The 21437-nt window shown below is 35.2% G+C and overlaps 1 protein-coding gene across 1 annotated transcript in view; it reads right to left on the reverse strand.

The window, feature by feature from the left end:
* The window catches only part of LOC146527333 (sodium channel protein Nach-like), a 35582-nt gene extending 16896 nt beyond the window's left edge, over positions 1-18686 (reverse strand). The window contains exons 1-7 of the mRNA XM_085206160.1: positions 18412-18686; positions 16088-16184; positions 11977-12086; positions 9196-9361; positions 7759-7910; positions 7107-7236; positions 4837-5001 (exon numbers count right to left, since the gene is read on the reverse strand). Of these exons, the coding sequence (XP_085062286.1) occupies positions 4837-5001; positions 7107-7236; positions 7759-7910; positions 9196-9361; positions 11977-12086; positions 16088-16184; positions 18412-18593 (1002 nt within the window). The 5' untranslated portion in view covers positions 18594-18686. The remainder of the gene's footprint in view (positions 1-4836; positions 5002-7106; positions 7237-7758; positions 7911-9195; positions 9362-11976; positions 12087-16087; positions 16185-18411) is intronic.
* Between the last annotated feature and the right edge of the window lie 2751 nt (positions 18687-21437).

A 21437-nucleotide genomic window follows, 5' to 3' on the forward strand; every position in this document is an offset into this window, starting at 1 on the left:
GGAAGGGTTTATTGAGGCATATATATATAAAAACTAGCGGCCCGCCCGCGGCTTCGCCCGCATGAACTATGTTATTATTAATTTCTGTCTTCATGACTAACGTCCTAGTGACGTTTATGCAAAATTTGAGACTCTTAGCATTTGTAGTAACGAAGTTTCATACAAACTTTCGACCCCAAAAACAACCCCTTAGAAATAGAATATTGCAAATTCCCGTCTTAGCGAGCACCTACGTCCTATAAGTAGCTCCTATGCAAAATTTGAGATTCCTAGCACTTGTAGTTTCTGAGATATCGTGATGAGTGAGTGACCTTTCGATTTTATATATATAGATTAAAATTTTATTTAAATAATTTCGACAATGACATTAAATGAGCAAAATCGATATTGGCAAAACTCTGTTGTATGATAAGAAATCGCTTATCTACGGATTATACATACTTTTACGCATAATGGATTGTTCATTATCAATATTAATAATAATATTTTTAAAAGATAGTGAAAAATTCTCGCATTAATTGTAATCTTAATCCTATTTGGAGAAAGTCCATTTTTTTCATTTTACTTGAAAGAGAATAGGTACCTAGGCTTTTAGGTACCTATCAAAAGATATCTTAAAAATGAGACACCTAGCTTTAACTACCTAGAGTGCTATAGTTATATATCTCAAGCAAATAGCAAATAAGGAGAGCAGTAAATGTTAAGATACTGTTCTTCCTTCTTTTACTATCAATGTTTAGACAAAACTAATTAAAATCCAGTCAAAATGTATCAGTAATCCATCAGATTAATGCGAACTAACATTGGTGTATGTCATTAGATGTCTTGTACCAGTCGTCGGTAAAATAAAAAATAAATAAATAAATCAGCTTCACGCTGTATCCCGCACATAGTAGGGTAGGCAGAGGGAACCTAGTGTTAAGAAACTCCGTTCCCCACTTTCTGCAAGCCAAACTGCAACCCGGAGTCATTTCTGGAGGCATTACATGTTGACTGGAAGAACTCAACGTCGCACTTTTGCCTCGACACCAGAGCGAAGAATGTAAATTGAAATAAATATTTCATCTCCTAGAGTGGGGATCGAACCCACAACCAGTCGGTTTTATAGTCACACTTTGTGCCCCTGCTCCACGCCTGGCCTTTTGCCATACTATTCTCTTAGGGGCCTCTACGTGTTGGACCTGTGTCCCCATGCAAACATTCCAAAGGACCGGGTATTGTTGAACCCGTGAATATTTAAAGTGAAATAATAAAAAAATATACTTTATTGCACCTTAATAAAAATGAAAATACACATACATACATAATTACATTCATTTACTTTATATATACATAAAATATAAAAACACAATAAATATATAAAAAAAAATCATCGGGTACATAATCCGGGTTATAAATAATCCGTCTGTCAAATTTTATCGAAAATTTAGTTCAGCCAATTCCTCGTGATTGAGCGATATAGATCCCCAAACTTAAATATCCACACTAATTAATTAATAATCATTTAAAATCCTTTATAAATATAACATATTTTAAAAGCTTTTATTTAACTTGCAATGTATATATGTGGGTTCGGGTGAATTCTTCGAGCTCAATTTTGAAGTAGATATCTTCAACCGATTGAGGTGAAATTTTATTTACACGTTTAGTTTGGATGGTAATGTACGACAAAATATGTGACATCATTCTAAATCTAATATGGAGGACCATGCAAGATGGCGGAATTGTTATTTTTATTGTACTTCTACAATATTATATTTAATCTGGGAAATCCGCATCCAATAACATTTAGTGCTTTTTAAGCGTCGGGCGAAAAACATACATTTAAATCGAAATAATATTTTTAAAGTGATTCTTTGTCTTCATAAAGAATCATTTTAAAAGTATTATTTCGGCTGCTATTGCTCTTTCAGGTTCTCAAAGCAGTTTTTGGACACAGCAGAAATTTGATTTACTACGTATGACCTATACGTGGAGAGGCCTATGTCCAGTAGTGGACGAAGACAGGCTGATGATGATGATGATGACGTATGACCTTCGAGGTTAAATTCATTGGAGAAATGAGAGAGATGAGGGGACGTTGACCACGTTCCGTCATTCAACACGCAATTTCTTGAATTCGAATGGTTAGACACTAATTCATCCGGTTATCCCGCCCTTCAGAATAAAACATATTCTTTTTTATAGCTTTTTATGAAAAAAGCTGCGCTATCCCGCTTATAGTAGGATAGGCAGAGAGTCTTTCCGCCGAATTTTCGCGCCATTGCGTAACACCGCGCTTTACCTTGTTACCAGAACGAAGAATTAAAAATATTCACAAATAATAATACATTCCCCCGAGTAGCAACCGAACCCACTACCGTCACGTTTATAGTCACATGGTTGTGCCACTGAACCGCGACGGCCTTAAAGAACACACTCATAAAGCTAAAAGAAAGGAAAAAATAAGAAAACGTACAGAACAAAAGACTTCAAAGAAGTAGCTACGCTAAAGTAAAAAAAATCAACAAATATTATAATATTATTATCTTTAGACAAAAATAGTTTGTATTATAATAATTATAATTATTTGCACGTGACTGATTGTTGTAGGTATATGACAATATAATTTATATCGCTTTATTGCATTCAAAAACACTGTCCAGATAAAAGATAGATAATGGCCGTCAACTTGTAACTATGTAATATATACATAACAATGTATGAACACAAATGCATATTATATTCAATTATTAATAACCAATGTTCTATAAAAAAGGTGTTGTTTAGAACTATTATTTAATAGCGTTGATCCACAATAGTAATCTGTTTTAGGGTGTCACTATGGGTGTAAGAAGGGGGGAGGAAGTCCGTGCCCATCACAGAATCGTCTGGTGCCCACCCCAAAAAAATTATATTTAAAGTTGAAGGCAAGCCTCCAAAAAAAATATCTTTAGATACGGACGTGAGTGTCTCATTACCCGTAGGCACGACAATTTGTCTGTTACTTCTGTTATCCCGCACACAGCAGGTTAGGAAGAGTGAACCTAGTGTTAAGGCACTCCGTTTCCGTTTTCTTCGAATTTTTCGAGCCATTGCGAGTTTAGTGGTGGATATCAACGCCGGACTTTGGCCTTGGTAATAAATAATAGTTGATTCCCCCGAGTGAGGATCGAACTCACAACCTTCGCGTTACACCCTTGTGCCCCTGTACCATGACGGCCTCGAGCCACGATGCTGGGGCTAATTTCTGTAATCCCTATTGCAGCTTATTTCATCCATATCAGTTGACATAAATTTTCTCCATAGAATATTTATAATCTCCATTCAATTTGTTGAATTAAGGGAGTTATGTTCAATCCATTCCACCATTTCCTTCATCCTTTTTAAGTTTTAACAAAAAACTGTGAAGTGACGGAACACAACGCCCGACTTTGTCTACATTTGAGCAGAGGAAAATAATTCGAGTGAGTGGGGCGTGTGGTGCACCACGAAGCCCTCGTGTAACTTGGTATCTTGCTTAAAATATCAAAACATAAAATTTATCGGTTAAGGAAATCGAATTGATGACCTTCGACGAACATTCCGCTACCGCGCGAAATGCGCGACAGACAAATTATCTAATAAATTTATCAAAATTCAGTTCATAAAGAAAAACATTTTGCGCATTAAACTTAAGTCGATATCTTTATATCGTTTAGATTAAATGGAATCTACGTGCATAAGATGTGCTAAGAATAATAATATATATAAAATCAATAAATTAAAAAAATATATTTTTAACACGTAAATTTTTGTTTTAATAATGAAAAGAAAACAATCAATACTTCCACTAGGTTCCAGGTACCGACCTATCCTACTATTTTTGCCGCTCGGAGTGCAAAAGCATAAAATTCGTTATTCTAGCACGAAGACCGTGGTCATATTCATACTGTGATAATATTGTGTTATTATCATCATCGAAACTCTAATCGAGGCCGTGATGGCGCAGCGGCACAAGGGTGTGACTGTAACGCGACGGTTGTGGGTTCGATCCCCACTCGAGGAAGTTAAATATTTATTTACGTTTATATTTCCATTTCTTCGCTCTGGTGTCGAGGCAAAGCGCGGTTGAATTCCGCTCCTCAACATGCAACGCCTTCAGAATTCGGCGGAAAATGGGGAACGGAATGTCTTTACACTAGGTTCCCACTGCCTACCCAGGAAGCTGATTTAGAAATTTATTCAAAACAATGGTGTTGTGTTTTTTGTTGTATATATTGATTATTATTATTAATCATTACAAGATCTATGATAAACAAAATTACTTACGCACTCAATACACGATGATAGAAATCTTTTAAGTAACATATAAAATTATAAGAAGTAAACAATTTGCTGACTAAATATGTTATCAGTGATGTTGAAAATTTATTTATTTTATTTTCTTTACTTTAGACAAAGAGAATTCAGAGAAACTCTGTTTGGCTGTTAATCTCTAAGGCCAGCTGTAAGACTGTAAGTGTGCAAGACTGTCGATTCAAATCCCACTCAACGAAATAAATATTTTCATGTTCTCGCTCGGGTAACGAAGAAAAACGCGGCGTTGAGTTACGTCACTCAAATTACCAAACTTTTAATACACAGGCTACCAATTATATAATTACATTAATTAATCGTAATTTGTCTTTTTAAGATAAGTTATTAAAACACCTGATTTACTAATAGATAAGTTTAGTCTACACATGTGATCTTTTACCAGGATGTCTGTATATTTTTTATGCCGATATAAAAAAACCTGCAAATCATTAATAAAAAGTTTGCACCCTCTGATCGTAAACAGTTCTTTCTGTATTTTGTCTTACACGTAAAACTTACCTCGTCACTATAATAGCATTGTCTTTCGTTAGGTGGAAAACTTTTAATGCCAGGCGTGGCGTAGGTCCTCTCCGGTGAGACGGCTATAAGGACTTCAGATCCCGGGTTGACCAAACGCACGGGAGAATCCAAATCGGGCACATTGTACGCATTGTCTATGAATACCTGTGGAAAATGATAAAATTTGTAAATTTTTTTTTTTTGTGTTAACGGAGTTTAAATTCCTGCTATAATATTTATATCAACGCATAGCAGTTATTATTATCATTATCGTTAACAACACGCAATGTCTCGTAAATTGGGAGGAAACTTGAAAACGAAGTGTCTTAACACTAACTAAATTCCTTTTGCCTGTTATGTGGGAAAAATCGTAACGCATTTATAGCAGCATGTGAGATAGATACGTCACTGCTTCTTTTTCTTAATTTTTGAGATATTTTCTATTGGGATGCGGAATATAACGCCGTTTTGGCTATCGAGACATGTCAAGACATAATATCATTTTGTGCAATCAGAACTGTATTTTCGTATTTCCAAACAGCTAGGTTCCCAGACTTGCTATGTCTATCCTGCTATGTGCGGGATAAGCGTGAAGCTAAAAAGATAAACAAATATTTAAAAAAAAAAACATAATTTCAATTATAAATTAGTAACGGTATTGACTGTTATTAAAGTCTCCCAATATTTTCTCTGACACGATGTCAGCTCTGCTAAATATGGAGGCCGTCAGAGGGCTAGTGCTGTTTGATTTATCCAAGCGTTCGTATGATGTCCACTATAATTAAAACTCGTCGGGTAGCTAGTGGCTAAGCGTAAACCTTTATTTATGTTTTTTTTTTAAATAATTATTTAAAAAAAACGATGATACGAGAAGAGAAGAAGAAGACGAATAAAACTGTCGCGATTGTTAGCAGTAACTATACAGACGTAACTGCAATAGACTGCGATATAATTATTTCTGAACTTTGAAAACGTAGTGACTTAACACTTAATTTTGAACTTTCCGCCTAATTTTAAGACATAGCTCGCTAGGTAACGTAACTAAACACCGCGTTGTACCTAAATCGACTAGCAAAACGGAAATATTTTCATATACAAATACATTTTTGAGCTAAAATCGAACCTAGAACCATAGCGTATACATATATTTTTAAGCACTGGTCCCACTATAATTTACCAACACAATGAAATGTCAATCAAAAATTTTTACAAAAATAGAAAAAAAACCGTACAAAGTGCCTTTTTTGTAGGTTCTTCCCACTACCAGCGACCCCTCGGTGAGCTTTTGACTACGCGTTAAGCTTGCATGAAAATTTTGTGTATATACATTTTTCGCGGAAACCTGTCCATGTACGTGACAGAGTAAGGGGACAAAGGAAAATTTAAAATGTTATTATTATATATTTACCCTATGGAATTAAGCTTTGTTTGGAATATGAGTACATTGTATTATGTATTATTATATTTAAATTCAAATTCAAATTCAAAATATTCTTTATTCAAATAAACTTATAATAAGCACTTTTGAATCGTCGAATGAACATATGAACAAAAAGCTACCACCGGTTCGGAAGGCAGTTCTGCTGAGAAGAGCCGGCAAGAAACTCAACAGTTGCTCTTTTCAAAATCAATGGTACAATCTATTACATTAGCTGGCAGCTATCCTGCATTACATTCAATAGACATTAATTCCATACATGTTTGTCCTCTAAGTATTCTTGAACAGTGTAATAAGCTTTACTTGTTAGAATTTTTTTTACTGATATTTTAAATTTTGGAAGTGGCAAATTTAGAATACACTGTGGAATTTTATTATATACACGTTACGAATATTTATTATATATAGTATACACTCAGACCCATAAAAGATTTATTTCAAAACATAAGCACTTTAATTATGTTTTCCAAATTTATAACATGTACAGATATTAAACACCAAGCAGGCTAGGCTAACTCGTAACTTTTACTTGCTATTAATTGTTTATCTAATAGACTATTTGAATAATTGAAAAAATATATATTAAGAATAATATTTCCGCAAGAACCATGTAAATACTATTCAAGATAGTAAGATATTTATAGTATCGCAATCTATATCGATTCCCAAATTGAACCCACAAGTCTAGTTCTGATTCCGTACAGTTTACTTTTGTATTTACAGGAGAGCTAAAAGAAACAACAGTTCCCCTCAACCTATGACCAGAGAGCTAAAAGAGCCACTAGGTTCCCTCTGCCGGAATACAACGTGAAGTTAAAAAAATGATACATACCAAAGACCCTCGGGATGCAAATCCAGTACTATAATAGTCATCGGGATCAGTCCTTACAATCACGGTCAAAGCCGTCTGATAGCCGCAAGACGCGACACGACGCGGTGTTGGGAAACGAAACAAACGCATTCTGAAAGGAAAATGGGGAAAATATACGAATTTACATTTGCATACCTTTATTGAACTGTAGATAGTAATGTAAGGAATAGAATTGAGGGTTCAACAGGACAAATCGCGGCGTTGGGTTCCGCCGCTCAACACGCAATGCCTCCAGTGGTGGAATGTGGGGAATGGAATGTTTTACACAAGGCTCCCTTTTCTTACCCTTAAAGGGATATTTTGTTTAACTAGATAATTTATAAAATTCCTAATGGCTGCCCTACAAGAACCATTCCTTCGCCTTTCAACCGCCTTTCAACACACAATATGTTGAATTTGAATAGCATGTAGAGACAACAGTTTTTTAACTTAGAATCTAGACTAACTAACTCCTTGTATAAAATGAGAATTTATTATCTTTTTCCGCTTTTTTTTGCAGGTATTCATTATTTATTTAAAAATATTATTTAAACACAAACATTCCTCTAAAAAACAGTCGAACCCACCACCATCGCTTAACACTTATAAACTACAATATAAAATAAAAACTCACTCATCAGTATTATCATCGACAGCGTAATAGTTGAAAGTGCAACACAAATTGATTCCAGTGAAAATATGTTGGAACAATTGTTCACATCTATACAATGTGTTCTTCCACATACATCGCTCTACCAATTTTGCGCAACTGAACGCCGGTGAAAGCTGAAATAGTAATTTATTATTAAAAATAAACTAACTATTTATTTTTGCAGCACCCGGTTCTTCCTACCTAGAATGGTAGGCAAGGTGCAATTATTGGAAGACGTTATTGACTCTGCACGAATTCGATACAATACAAGTTGATCGGCGAAACTCAACGCTGTGTTTTGCCATTCTAAAACGGAACAGTTGTACTACTGGACTGTAAACGCGACAGTTCTGAATTAGATTTGCACTCCTAGGAATGAAATATTTATATCTATATTTTAATGGCCCTGGTGTCGAGGCAAAACGCGACGTTGCATTCCGCCACTCAAAATGCAATGCATGAAGCATCCTAATGCGAACAGAGTGTATTAACACTAAGTCCCCGGGTTACCTCTGCCTTCTATGTGCGAGATACAAAGGAAAAATAAAAGTAAATCTCTAAGTGAAAATTTTCATTGAAACTTTGAACCTATAACTTGATGAATTCCAACTCCGCCAAGATGGCCTCGTTTTTTAACATTATATTTTATTTTGGTCCCCACTTCCCGTTCTTTAAGTGTTACTAGAGAACATATGGCGGAACTTAACGCCACATTTTAAATACTCAATTTTATTCTAATATAAACATTATCTCAATTAGAATTTTTAACAATACAAATAGAACTAGAAATTCCACACGTTGTTAGAACTTAAGTATATTTAAAGGTAAACATCATAGTGTTACTTAAGCTGCAATTATAAAAGTTTATTATAGTTGGATGTGTTAAGTAAATACAAACAATGTAGTATAAACATTGTTTTGCCAGTACAGGGAAAAAGTAAAGTAAGCACTTACTAGTTACAAGTCACTCTTTTGTATTTTTCGTTCATTAAGTCATCTTAGATGACATGTGGCGAAATCCAAGGATGACATGTGGCGAAATCCAAGGATGGCATGTGGCGAAATCCAAGGATGACATGTGGCGAAATCCAAGGATGACATGTGGCGAAATCCAAGGATGACATGTGGCGAAATCCAAGGATGACATGTGGCGAAATCCAAGGATGACATGTGGCGAAATCCAAGGATGACATGTGGCGAAATACAAGGATGACATGTGGCGAAATACAAGGCCGCACTTAATGTGGCTTCACGCTCTATCCCGCTCATAACAAGGTAGACAGAGGGAAACTGAGAAACTAGCGTTAAGACACTCCATTCCTATTAAAACACTAATTCTAGAATCGTTAAGGTGCGGAACCCAACGCCGCACTTCGCCCCGTTACCAGAGCGAGGTAGCCTGTGTAACTAAAAACTTACCTGTCGAAAAAGAGACTCGATAGGTATATTATTAAGGTCCAAAACGTCTTGCAGCTTATGCAGACCTCTCTTCTCATCTGGATCCGTGACAGTCGTAGAATGTAGCAGAGGTGTAATTTTTAACGTTTCAAATATAAAATCTGACGTTATATTCTCTGGTAGTGTTCTGTCAATAAATTAAATTTAAACATTAAATATAAATTAATTCATAATTTAAACGACGCATAGTCGCATGTAAAAGGCAAAGGTATAACATATTCTAAGCGTGGGAGGTAACTTTCTGTCTCCACCTTGGCGGCCGGCAACGCACCTATAGCTCCTCTGGAGGTGCACGAGATTGCGGGTGACGGTGGTCACTTACCATCAGGTGACCCGTATGCGAGTTCGCCTTGTCTCCTCCTTAAAAAACTCCAATCGCAGTTTCAGTGGGTTAGAACAAAAATATTAATGACGTTATATAACCTATAGCCTTTCTCGATAAATAGACTATTCAACACAAAAATAATTTTCGATTCGAACCAGTAATCCTTGAAATTAGCGAGTTCAGACAAACAAACTCTAGATTTCTTATATTAGTTATAGATATGTAAAGAAATTCAAAATAAAGAGATTTTTAATTTAACAAAATACAATGTACGACGCTGTATCCCGCACATATCAGGGTAGGCAGAGGGAACCTGGGAACCTAATGATAAGACACTCCGTCCCCCATTCCACACAAACTCAACAAAAGTATATAATTACTATATTAATATATTTGAATATTCTCAGACCGACAATAGAAGTCTATATGTCGATGAAAATGGAGAATTGTATATTAATTAAAAACACTCAAAGGAAAGTCAGAAATTATTTTACTTTTAAATAACTTTCTACCCACTACCCAGAAACCATTCCGGTGAATGAAGAGCAAAGAAATAAGTAACTTGTGTTATTGCAACAATCCATAGAGGGAAATTCTGAGAATTGAGGATTGTAGAACAAATAACTGTCGATATAACGGTTATTTTATCAATATAATAAATATCAAAGTTTGTATGTTTCAATCCTTTTTTTTTACTTGTAAATATTAAAGAGATCGTGAAATACACAGAGAAAAAGGAGAGTTAACACATTCCGTTCTCATTACGAACTTTATTTAAATCTAAAACAATTTTTATTTTCTTCTAGCTTTACACGGTATCGCCTTGTCGTCGCGCGCAATTTTATCCCGAAACTCCCGTTTTACCGTTTTAACGTCCCTTTGTTCCGTTCCCGTAGGAGGGAAACCCGTTTAGGGAAATGCTGTTTATATAGAGTAATCCTCTCTTAATCTCTAACTGGTAGGTCTGGACCTACTGGTGGTTTCTGGAAGGTAGCGTCTTAAGGGTACGGAGTATCTCAACACTAGGCCCCCAGGTTCGCTCTATCTGCCCTGCAGTCTTAAGGGTACGGAGTAAAAAGAGTATTAAATCGCAAACTGTCTCAACACTAGGCCCCCAGGTTCCCCCTGTCTGCCCTATGTACGCAATACACGGATTATAAAATAGGGATTTTAAAATTTGATTTAATAATCATGAAAATCAAAGATCTTACTATATCGAATGATATTAATGACATGGGATTTGTATTAGGTATTTAAAAAAGTTCTGGCCAGTGACTTTTAATTAATAAGCAACTTCACGCACACAACTGGGTGGGCAGATTGAACATAGTGTTAAGACCCTCCGTTCCCCACTTTCTGCCGAATTCTGGAGGTATAACGAGCAGAGTGGCGGAACTCAACGCCGCGCTTTGCCTCGACACCAGAGCGAAGAAACGTAAATATAGATTTAAATAAATATTTAATTACATCGATTGGGGATCGAACACACAACCAGTCGCATTCACATTCACACTTTGTGCCTCTGGGCCATGTGTGACCTTATTTATTTATTAATTTATTTCAATTAATCTATAAATACGACCATAAATATTTACATTTATGACCACCATTGTATAACATCGGTAGTATTCGCACGTATGTGTTTGTAAATGTATGGCGAGCGCTCATTGCGGTGTATTCACAAAATATTACTAATAATTAAGAGCCTGGACAGATTTTGAATTTATTATTAGGGTTGAAAGAAAAATTGTGAATATTCTCTTTTCCACGCTTTGGTAACGAGGGAAAGAGCGGAGTTAAGTTCCGCCACGCAATGGCTCAAGAATTCGGCGGAAAGCGCCAAATGGAGTGTCTTATCACTAGGTTGCCAAGTTCCCTCTGCCTGATATGTGGAGAATAAGGCAAAGCAAAAAACCTACTTTAAAAAAAAGATTCCGTTTTTCAAGACATGACGGACTTAATAACTTTCCGTTATAAGGACAAAAAGAAAACAAAGACACTACCCCAGCATTTAACAAATCTACAACCACCGCGTTCATAGTCATTCTACTGTGCTACGATGACCTATTTCTTCGGATTGCTCAAAGTAGTATATAGCAAATTCAATCAATATTATATCAAATTTGAAAAACACTATGTGTAAAATTTGTACCTGAAACTTCAACTTGACAAATGATTCCTTTTACATTCTCATCGACTTTTTAAGATATCCAGGAGAGACCTAAGTTAAAATTTTAAACACTCTGTCCCCTTCAAATCCCCCTTCCAAATTGTGGATCATATCTAGTGGCGGTACATAACGCCGCACTCTGTCCACGAAAGAGCGTTGAATTGAAAATAAATTTCCAACAATAAAAAAATAAAAAAATAAATAATTTACATTCGCAGTGCATATTTAGTTACATTTTAATACTAACAGGTTGGTCGAGAATGCTTTTGCCGCACTTTTAGATATGACATTTAAATCACAGACTGTCACGGCTGGGAATGGAATATCCCAGATAGCTCCTTGAGTGCTTTCCACCACCTGGAACAAATATACTATTAGGCAAATTAAAAAATAGCTTAAAAATAAAAAAAAAACATCTCTTTATACTGTAAACCAAACCAGGTTGTGAGTTCGATTCTCACTAGGGGAATGATTTATTTTCAGAGCGGGCAAGGCTTTGATAATCCGTAGAGTGGCGCTGAGTTACGCCAGTTGATACGCGATGTCTAGATTAATGGTGAAAAGTGGAGAAATAAGTTTCTTGATGTTATAAAAATAAAATTATAATCATTGCAGGTACAATTGTTTTGGCTTGGCTTGGCTCTGACTTGCCTTTATTGGCCGGCAGTGTGGAGCGCCAGAGCTATATGCTCGAAAGGGTGGAAGGGCTCAATCCAGCCTCTTAGCCGACCACGCTGATGTTGCACCCGAGGCACTACGCCGCTTTGTGGGGGCCCATCTAGTGGGAGGCGAGTCACCGTCCGCCAACCATTCAATTTGAGACTATTGTAAAGTTAATCTCATTCAATAGCCAGTCCATCCAATTTCCATTCCATAGCCCTAATTTAGATTTACACATTTTCCATAGTTTCTACGGATTAATCGGCGACCATCTCTGGGCAATTACCTATGTTTGCCCAGAGATGGATTCCGTTTAATGCGTCACAGGCTAACTTTTGTATATTCTCTTAGAGGCTTCTACGTGTTGGACCTATATCCCCACGCAAACCTTCCAAATATTCATTCCAAATTCCAATCACCAAGAAATAAATTGTTAGAAGGTAACTTGTGAGAACTTCAATCAGTTATACCCTAGATGAAGGATTACAGTCTAAAAAACGACAAAAAAAATCTTTTTGAAATCGTTCTTATTCGCGCTATACCAAACTAAGCCTTCACACAATGTTATAAGGTTGGATTTTATTGAAATGATCTTATGTCATAAGTCTGTGTGTAATAAAATTTTGAATTCCTGTTTATATTGACTGGTGTCATACTATTAAGCCGTATTTGTATGCAATCCTTTATTTAGTGTATAATTGGTCGAAGTATGAGAAGCAATATCTATATATATAAAAGGACTTGTCCTCACTGACTGAGGTAAGACGCACGCACAGCCGTAACCGCTGTGCGTAGAAACGTGGAATTTAAACAGATGTTTCCTTTCGTAATCTGGACATCCACTAAGAAGGGATTTTGAAAAATTTAGACCCTAAAGGGGAGAAATAGAGGTAGAAAATTTGTGTGGAAAAAAAATTTAATCGGCACCAATTTTTATAAAAATTGAAATTCAGACTCTTAAACGTATTTAATTGAACACGTGTTTCATCGTTTTTTAGAATTACTCCTGTATGGGTGCATATAAGTGGTTGAAAGTTTGTATGGAAACATCTTTAAAACGCCAGCGATTATTATAAAATTTGAAACTTAAACTCATAAAAATATTTAATTGAAAATGTGTTTCATGGTTTTCTAGAATTCACCCCCTAAGGGTGCAAATGGGGGGTTGGAAGTTTGTATGGAAAAATCTATAAATCGCCACCGACTCTTTTAGACTCTTAAAAAGACATTAATTGAACACATGTTTCGTGGTTTATTAGAACTCACCCCTAAATACGCAAGTGAAGCTGCGCGCATCCGCAAGTCAGTACATATAATAAGTATAATACAATTGAAATTGTGACTAATTTGAATGTAAATAAGGTGTAATATAGTGTTAGAATTTTTTGTGTAGTAAGCAGGCATAACAATGTCAGTGTAATGCAATAGCATAAAAGAATTAAACAAATAGTGGGTAGGAAAAAATATAACAGTCCCATAGGCAAACTAAGTCTGTGTGCGCTGCGAGGAAAAATGTACATGCAGTAATAATGAATTAAAGTAAAGAAAATGCGGCCTTCATTTGTCCAGCAGTATTTATATTCAAAGGTTTTACGTTTGTCACGGGCCATAGAAAAAAGTTTGAAGTCTTTATTGGTGAAACCCTCGTTGAAGATGGGTGAGGTGGTCCTTGCAAACCAATAGTTTCTGATGATAATTTATTTTTGAAATTTGTCCTATTGAATTCCTTAGCACCATTTATTTTTTATTTTTTTTATTACAGATGTAAAATCGGTGATCACAGTGGAGCTACCAGATTTGTTTTCAATTTTGTAAATGGTGCTAAGGAATCACATCAATTTATCGCAAATTGTAACAATAAAATTACATAGATCTTCTTGTGACACCGGTCTTAATTGCTCTTCGTTATCGATACATTTCGAAACTCGACAATCGCTAATTTAGACTTTCTGTCCAAGTCATTGAGTTTGTTTTCCAACGTATTTATCAAGGTAAATATGTATTTATTAATCAAGGAACGCTTTACCTTCTCGTTGCATTACTAAAAATTTGTTGTTTATATCTTCAGCGTGGATAGAAATTGCAAAGCCTTCTCCATGTCTCCGTCACCTTTATCTCAATCAAGAGTCATAATAACCAAGTGTCCACAGAGGGGACGCCCCCGCTCAAATCCCGCACCTCTATAGCCCACGCGAAAACTTTATATGACGTTTTAAATGTTCATTATTGAAGTTATAAATAATTTTCCAAAGAAATCACAATCCTATATTTGTCTGATTTGGTACTGGAGTGAGTTGTTATATCCGCTAGGTATCGTAATTAGGTGACAGTTATAGATTATTATCAGATAAGTATATACGAATATGAAGCCAATCATAATAATATGATGCCAATCATGATAAGCATGTAAACGTGACCGGTTGTGGATTCGATTCCCACGCGAGGAAAATGAAATTTTGACATTTTCATTTCCTCGCTCTGATAACGAGGTGCTGCGTTGAGTCCTCTCAACATGCAAAGTTTCCAGAATCCGACGGAAAGTGGGGAACGAAAGGATCTCCATGGGAACGGAGTGTCTTAACACTAGGTTCCCTCTGCCTACCCTGCTTTGTGCGGGACATTATTCTCACTTTTTCAATACTTATGAACATAAAATAAATTATTTTAAATATTCCAAATTATTACTTTTGCATAAAATAATGAAATATGAATGTATGTATCAAGTAACGCCATCTAGTGTTGAGTTATTTTTATTTAGTGGCTATGTTAATTCAGACAAAGAATTTTGAGTATTCTTAATTATGTATTAAAATAGAGGCACAAGGGTGTGACTATAACGCGACGGTGAAGGGTTCGATTTCCACTCGAAGAAATGAAATATTTATTTATGTTTATATTTCCAATTTCTTCGCTCTGGTGTCGAGGCAAAGTGCGGCGTTGAGTTCTGCCACTCATCACGCAATGCCTCCAGACTTCGGCAGAAACTGGGGAGTGTCTTAACACTAGTTTCCCTCTGCCTACTCTGCTTTGTGCGTAGGATACAGTGTAAAGCTGCGCCCGTTCGGTAGTTCAATATAAAATTATAGTTTCTTCGACACGAATTAGTCAAGCTACGCCATCTATTAGAAACGTTTATTAATTGCTTCATCGCTTCATACGCCATCTCTCGAAGGACTACCAAATTAATTTAGGTTTAAATCGAACAAACAAATATTATTCTACAACTACAACAACTGCACTAGGAAACTCATGAGATTATCCAAAAGAGTATTATTAAACCAGTATTATTAAAAATTGTTAGGTCACGAGAGATCGCTACTGTATAATAAAAAGCGGAGCTTAACGCCGCGTTTTCGTTGTGGTCCATTCATATTTAGAGTGGCGATCGATATCCACGACCATCACTTTCACATTCGGACACTGTTCCACTGGCCAACTAGGAACTTAGTTTTTAGCCATTCTGTTCCCATTTAGGCATTAGCCGCGGAATTCATTGCCATGCTATGCTGGGCTACCAGAGCGATGAAATGAAAAAAAAATCGAGTGGGAATCGAACCCAAAACCATAGCGCGTGGGTTTGATTGCTACTCGAGTTGTACCAGCATACAACTGTTCCTGCACGCTTGTGGCCTCGACTGGCCTCAGTCTAATACCTATAATGGCCTCAGTAATATTAATAAATATAAAAAAATACTTACCGTAACTATAGGATTTCTGGCGTACCACTTGTACGCTGTGATGACGAAAAAAGTCGCACAGACCACGCTGACTATCACCGCTACACCCCACACGCTTCTAATAAAGATAATACAAAATACAATTTATATACAAAAAATATATCGTGGGGCAGGGGCACAGGCATGCGGCTGTAAACGCAGCGATTATGGGTTCGATTCTCACTCAGGAAAATTAAATATTTAACATTTTCATTTTCTCGCTCTGATAACGTCGTTAAGCTTAAAATTCGGTGCAAAGTTGGGTACAGAAATATCTTAATGCGAACGGAATGTCTTAAGCCTAGGTTCCCAGGTTCCCTCTGCCTATCCTACTATGTATTTCATGCAGCGTGAATAATAACTAATAAAACATCACAATTTTAAGGTCTGAAATATATTATCAAACAAAAAGAGATTGTGTAAGCATTTTGTTCTATTCGAACAAACCTAATATTTTTTATTATTAACATAATTCACTTAGTTAAGAAGCAGAAGAAGTTTGGAGAAGATAGGGAAGGTCTATTCCCCGCTGAAAACAAAATTCACTGAATTTTATATCGTAAGTAAATAGTAGGAGGGTAGATTTAATATATTTTATGACGCACGTTGGTAACGCATTCTGTTACCAACCGAAACTACCTAGCACCTAGCAGAGCAAGCAGAGGGAAGATAGTATTAACACTCTGTTTCCATTAACACTTTTCCATTGTAATAATTCTGGACGCGTTGCGTGAGTAGTGGAGGAACTTAACGTGAAGAGCGTGGAAATGAAAATGTTAAATATTTGATTACCCCGAATGGAAATCGAATCCACAACAAGTCGCGTTTACAGGCGAACGCTTGTGCCACCACTGATCCCAACAATATCTTCGAGATGATTTTCAGAAATTACAACTAGAACGGGAAAAAGGGTTTTACGTTTTATATTAAAACTAGCGACCCTCTTGCGGCTTCGCCCGCTTTAACTACTGGATTATTCATATAATGTATTTTTGCAAAGCACTAAAGATAATGTGAAAATTAATTAAACCCTAATTCAACCCGCATTTTTGTAGTTTCAATAAGGATTTTCTAATTGTTTCACACAGCAAGGATTTGTTTGCCGTTATTTTAAATTTGTGCTACTAATCTTTTCAATTACTTATTAAAATATATTTAAATGACTATTTTTAGATAGTTAAATGACAATTTTTAAACGGAAGAAATTATAAGCAAAAACCTACCTACTAATAACTACTACAAAAAATGTGAAACCAAATATATCGCGCTTAAATAATACATTCAACTCCAATTATCCAATACGTGCAAACGCATCTAACTAAATCGTTGCTATAGAGGCAGCCGGGTTTTTTTTTCCGAGATTGTGGTTAATGCTTTTCATCAGGGACAGAACACCAGGGGGTATTCTGTCCCTGATGAAAAGCAAGCACGACGTGGCTGCCTGTGAGGAAAATTAAATAGAATGCATCGGCCGGGAATCGAACCCGGGCCGCCCGCGTGGCAGGCGAGCATTCTACCACTGAACCACCGATGCGTGTAAGGCAAGCGGGCACGGCGAACGCATGGCGAGTGGCGAGCCGTTTCGCAGCAAGGATTTTTTTTGATATTGTAACAACTTCTAAAGTACTTATGAAAATGAAAAACAGTAAAAGACAGTTTTGATCTACATTAAATGGCCAACGTAACTAATGTACTTATTTATATGCTGTGAGTAAGGGATAAGTGAAACTTGAGTAACATACAGCTGATGTGTCAACGGCGGGATGTGTCAACAATTAAATGCGTTTTTCTGTAAAACTATTCGCAATTTCGGAATATTGTAAAAAGCAAATTTTATCTTCGTTTAACGTAGAAAATTAATAAAGTATTTTAAAGGATAAGGATTAATACCATTATGGAAAAATATCCCTCACAATAAAACATATATTGAAATTATTATTTTTAGACAGAAAAATTATCACTACACGTTATTCTTAAAAGATACGAATATGCTCTCGCGGACTTTTTTGTAGATCTTATTAAGAGGAACAATACTCTAGTACATTTTTTCATGTAGTACTTACCATTAGAGCAGCGCATGCGCGAAAGTGTCTCAACGGGTAGGAGGGTATACACATTTATCGTATTTATGTTTATTTACATAAGAATGTACAAATAATAAACTATATATAAACCTTCTACGAAAAACACTCTACTTAATGGTGAAGACCGCATCAAAATCCGTTGGGTGGTTTAGAAGAAGAATAGTTAGAAACAACAGACAGACAGGAAAAGCGACTTTGTTTTATAAGATATAGGATACAAACCTTTCAGTCACACTAAGATTCTCCATAGCAATATACTTAAAGCCGTGCAAATCAGTTCTCTTACAGAACTGAAAGAACTTCGTCGTACAATACTTCCAACGGGACAATCTCGCTGGTCTCTCTAATCTCTCTCTCTTATTATTCCTCACTTTAGTCATCTTAGGCTCTCTGTAATGAACCATTGTGGTTTTCAGAATTATAAAAAGTAACCTTAACTTATAACCAATGGGAATTCTGTTTAAAATGAAAAATTATGAATGTCTATTCAGAATGAAAAATAGGTATAATATGTCATACGGACATACGAGTGTGTCGGTAATTATATTGCTTTGATCGACTAGATAAGGAGTCGAGTGTGGAATGGGAGTCATGAAAACATTACCTGAATTATTGAAACAGATTTATATAAAAAAAATATTTTAGCTGTGTCTGTTTTTATAATATTAATTTTTATAAAAAGGTTCGTTTTAAAAGGTTCGAATCCCATTCGGCGAATGTTTAAATATCTTTATATCTAAGCTCAACTCTGACAAAACACAATTACGTAAAGAAAATAGATTTTATTAATATAATTAAATATCAGAAAAAATATAATATGTACGTGGTACCTATCGATTTTAAGAAGACAATTTCCTAAGATATAACTATCATTATTATTATATATTTTATGAATGTTTTCACAAAATAAATTAATAAATAATACCATACTATTTTGAAAAAGAAAATCTTGCTAACATCACCACGTACTCAATTAATTTCGTATCGCTAACAATATTTACAGTTGCTATCAATCTTTTATTCATGAAAACGTATAATTAAAATAAAAAAATGGTAAGCTGAATATATTAATTATTCATAAAAAAAACACGTTATTCTATGAAATATCATAGAATCGACAATCGTTCAAATTTCACGGTGAATGTCGAAATAATATGTTTAATAAATAGACTATGATTAATTTCAACCGTCCGACAATCATCTTTATGGGATAGTTTTAAGTCGAGCTTACAGTTAAACAACTAATTGTGGGTTCGATTCCAACTCGAAAAAAATGTAATATTTAAATTATTTTCATTGACAGTGGGGTGTGAAGTGTATTAACAGTAGGCTTCCTCACCCTACTCTGCTTCATACGAGTTACAGCGTGACACTAAAAAAAAACCACTGTCATAAATGAAGTTGTGCGTCGAGTTTTCTTACTAAGCAAGTAATGTATCAAATCAATTGAGAGAAAAATGGGAAACGGAGTGAGTTAACACTATCTACATTCTGTCTTTCCTGCTGTGCTTGTAAAAGCCTGACGCTGAAATTGCTTAGATATACAACGCCGTCACGGCCTAGTTGAATTGTGCCTTATTTATACATAGGTTTATATTTTTCTGTAGTCAACTACAACGATTGTGGATATAAATTCCATTTGCGATATATCCCTACGAATTTCAAAGATATGAAAGTATGGTAAGACAGAACGCGTCGTTCAGTTCCGCTGCAATGTCTTAAGGTGGCGACTAAGGAAGAATTAAGTAACAAACCACTAGCTTATTTTAAATGCAATAAAATAACATATACATACCTACATATGTAATAAATAAAAGCTTGCACTAAAAAGTTTTTGTGAAAAGCACAACTACGTTCAATCTGCTACTGGTTCATTATGAATATAGAGCTTGTGAATCAAAGAGAGAAGGCCGTACAACCGGTTAGATCCCATGTAGTAAGGCCAAAGAATAATCTAGTGGTAATATCATCAACCACACAGAAATGGACTGAAATTGTAACTATACTATAATATGAATATTAGATACTATACTGAGTGAAGTATTTTTATATTATCAAATTAAATGTAATTTAATTTAAACCTTACATATTATCTGTATTCATTATTTTCCAGAAAAGAATTAATAAAACATTCGATATTAATAAAATTTGAATATTGCCATAAAAAATATTTATAAAAGAATTCTACATTACTGAATAGTTTTTTTTTTTTTTATTTATTTTCCTTTCACGCTTCACGTTGTATGCCGTACGTAGCAGGATAGGCAGAGGGCCTGGGAACCTAATGTTACGCTCCGTTTCTATTAAGACACTTCCGTCTCCCACTTCCTGCCGATTTCTCAAGGCATTGTGTGTGGAGTGTAGGAACTCAACGCCGCGCTTGGCCTAAAAATAAAAATATTTAATAATTCATTCCTCCGAGTGGCAATCGACCCCACGACCATCGTGTTTATAATGCATGTTTGTGCCCCTGCACTACGACGACCTCATGAGTTCATGACGTCATTTTTTATTCTACATCGTAACGTAGAGTTCTTTCTATATTTGTTTTTGGACCTATTTAGAAAAAAAAAGACGAATGTCTCTTTAATGACTTTGTCTGTACTTATATTCACTTTAAGTGAGTATTTTCTAAAATTTATTGTGCAAAATTATTGTATTTAATATATTTATTTAAAATTCACTAATGCTTTGCAATTTCCTTGCTCTAATTCTATTATTATTAAATAATTTTAAGTAAAGTTAACAACATTTACTGCTGAAATCTGAAGGTATCTGTTTTTTAATAATATTTTTTTTAATAATAAAATGTTAAACAGATGTTCTTTAACTATTTTTGTATGAATAATATATTTTTAAGTGAACTGTTTCTGTAAATAATACAATAGAACTTTTCATTACATAATTAACTAAAAAAAAATATTTGTATTACTCAAAGCAGCACGACCATTTCGTCTCCTTTGGTCACAGTCACCCAGAATCTAAATGAAGGCAGCGTCAGCTTGCAGCTCTTATTCTACAAACAATCATAAGTTAGTGTTGTTAAAAGAATAAACTTTAAATTGATCACTTAAAAACATATAATTGCAAATATTCAACAATAAAACACGTGTGCATTACACAACCCATGTTTACCGCTGACTGAGATCCGGCAACCATTTTTTTTTCCTTTCATTATTCTTTTTAAAATTTTTAGGTCCACTAAAAAACATGTACCTATAATTTATTAACAAAAACTAATCACTACA

This window comes from Heliconius melpomene, chromosome 21 (assembly GCF_056956725.1).
Source record: "Heliconius melpomene rosina isolate 202511_hmr_F chromosome 21, ASM5695672v1, whole genome shotgun sequence".
Taxonomy (NCBI): domain Eukaryota; kingdom Metazoa; phylum Arthropoda; class Insecta; order Lepidoptera; family Nymphalidae; genus Heliconius; species Heliconius melpomene.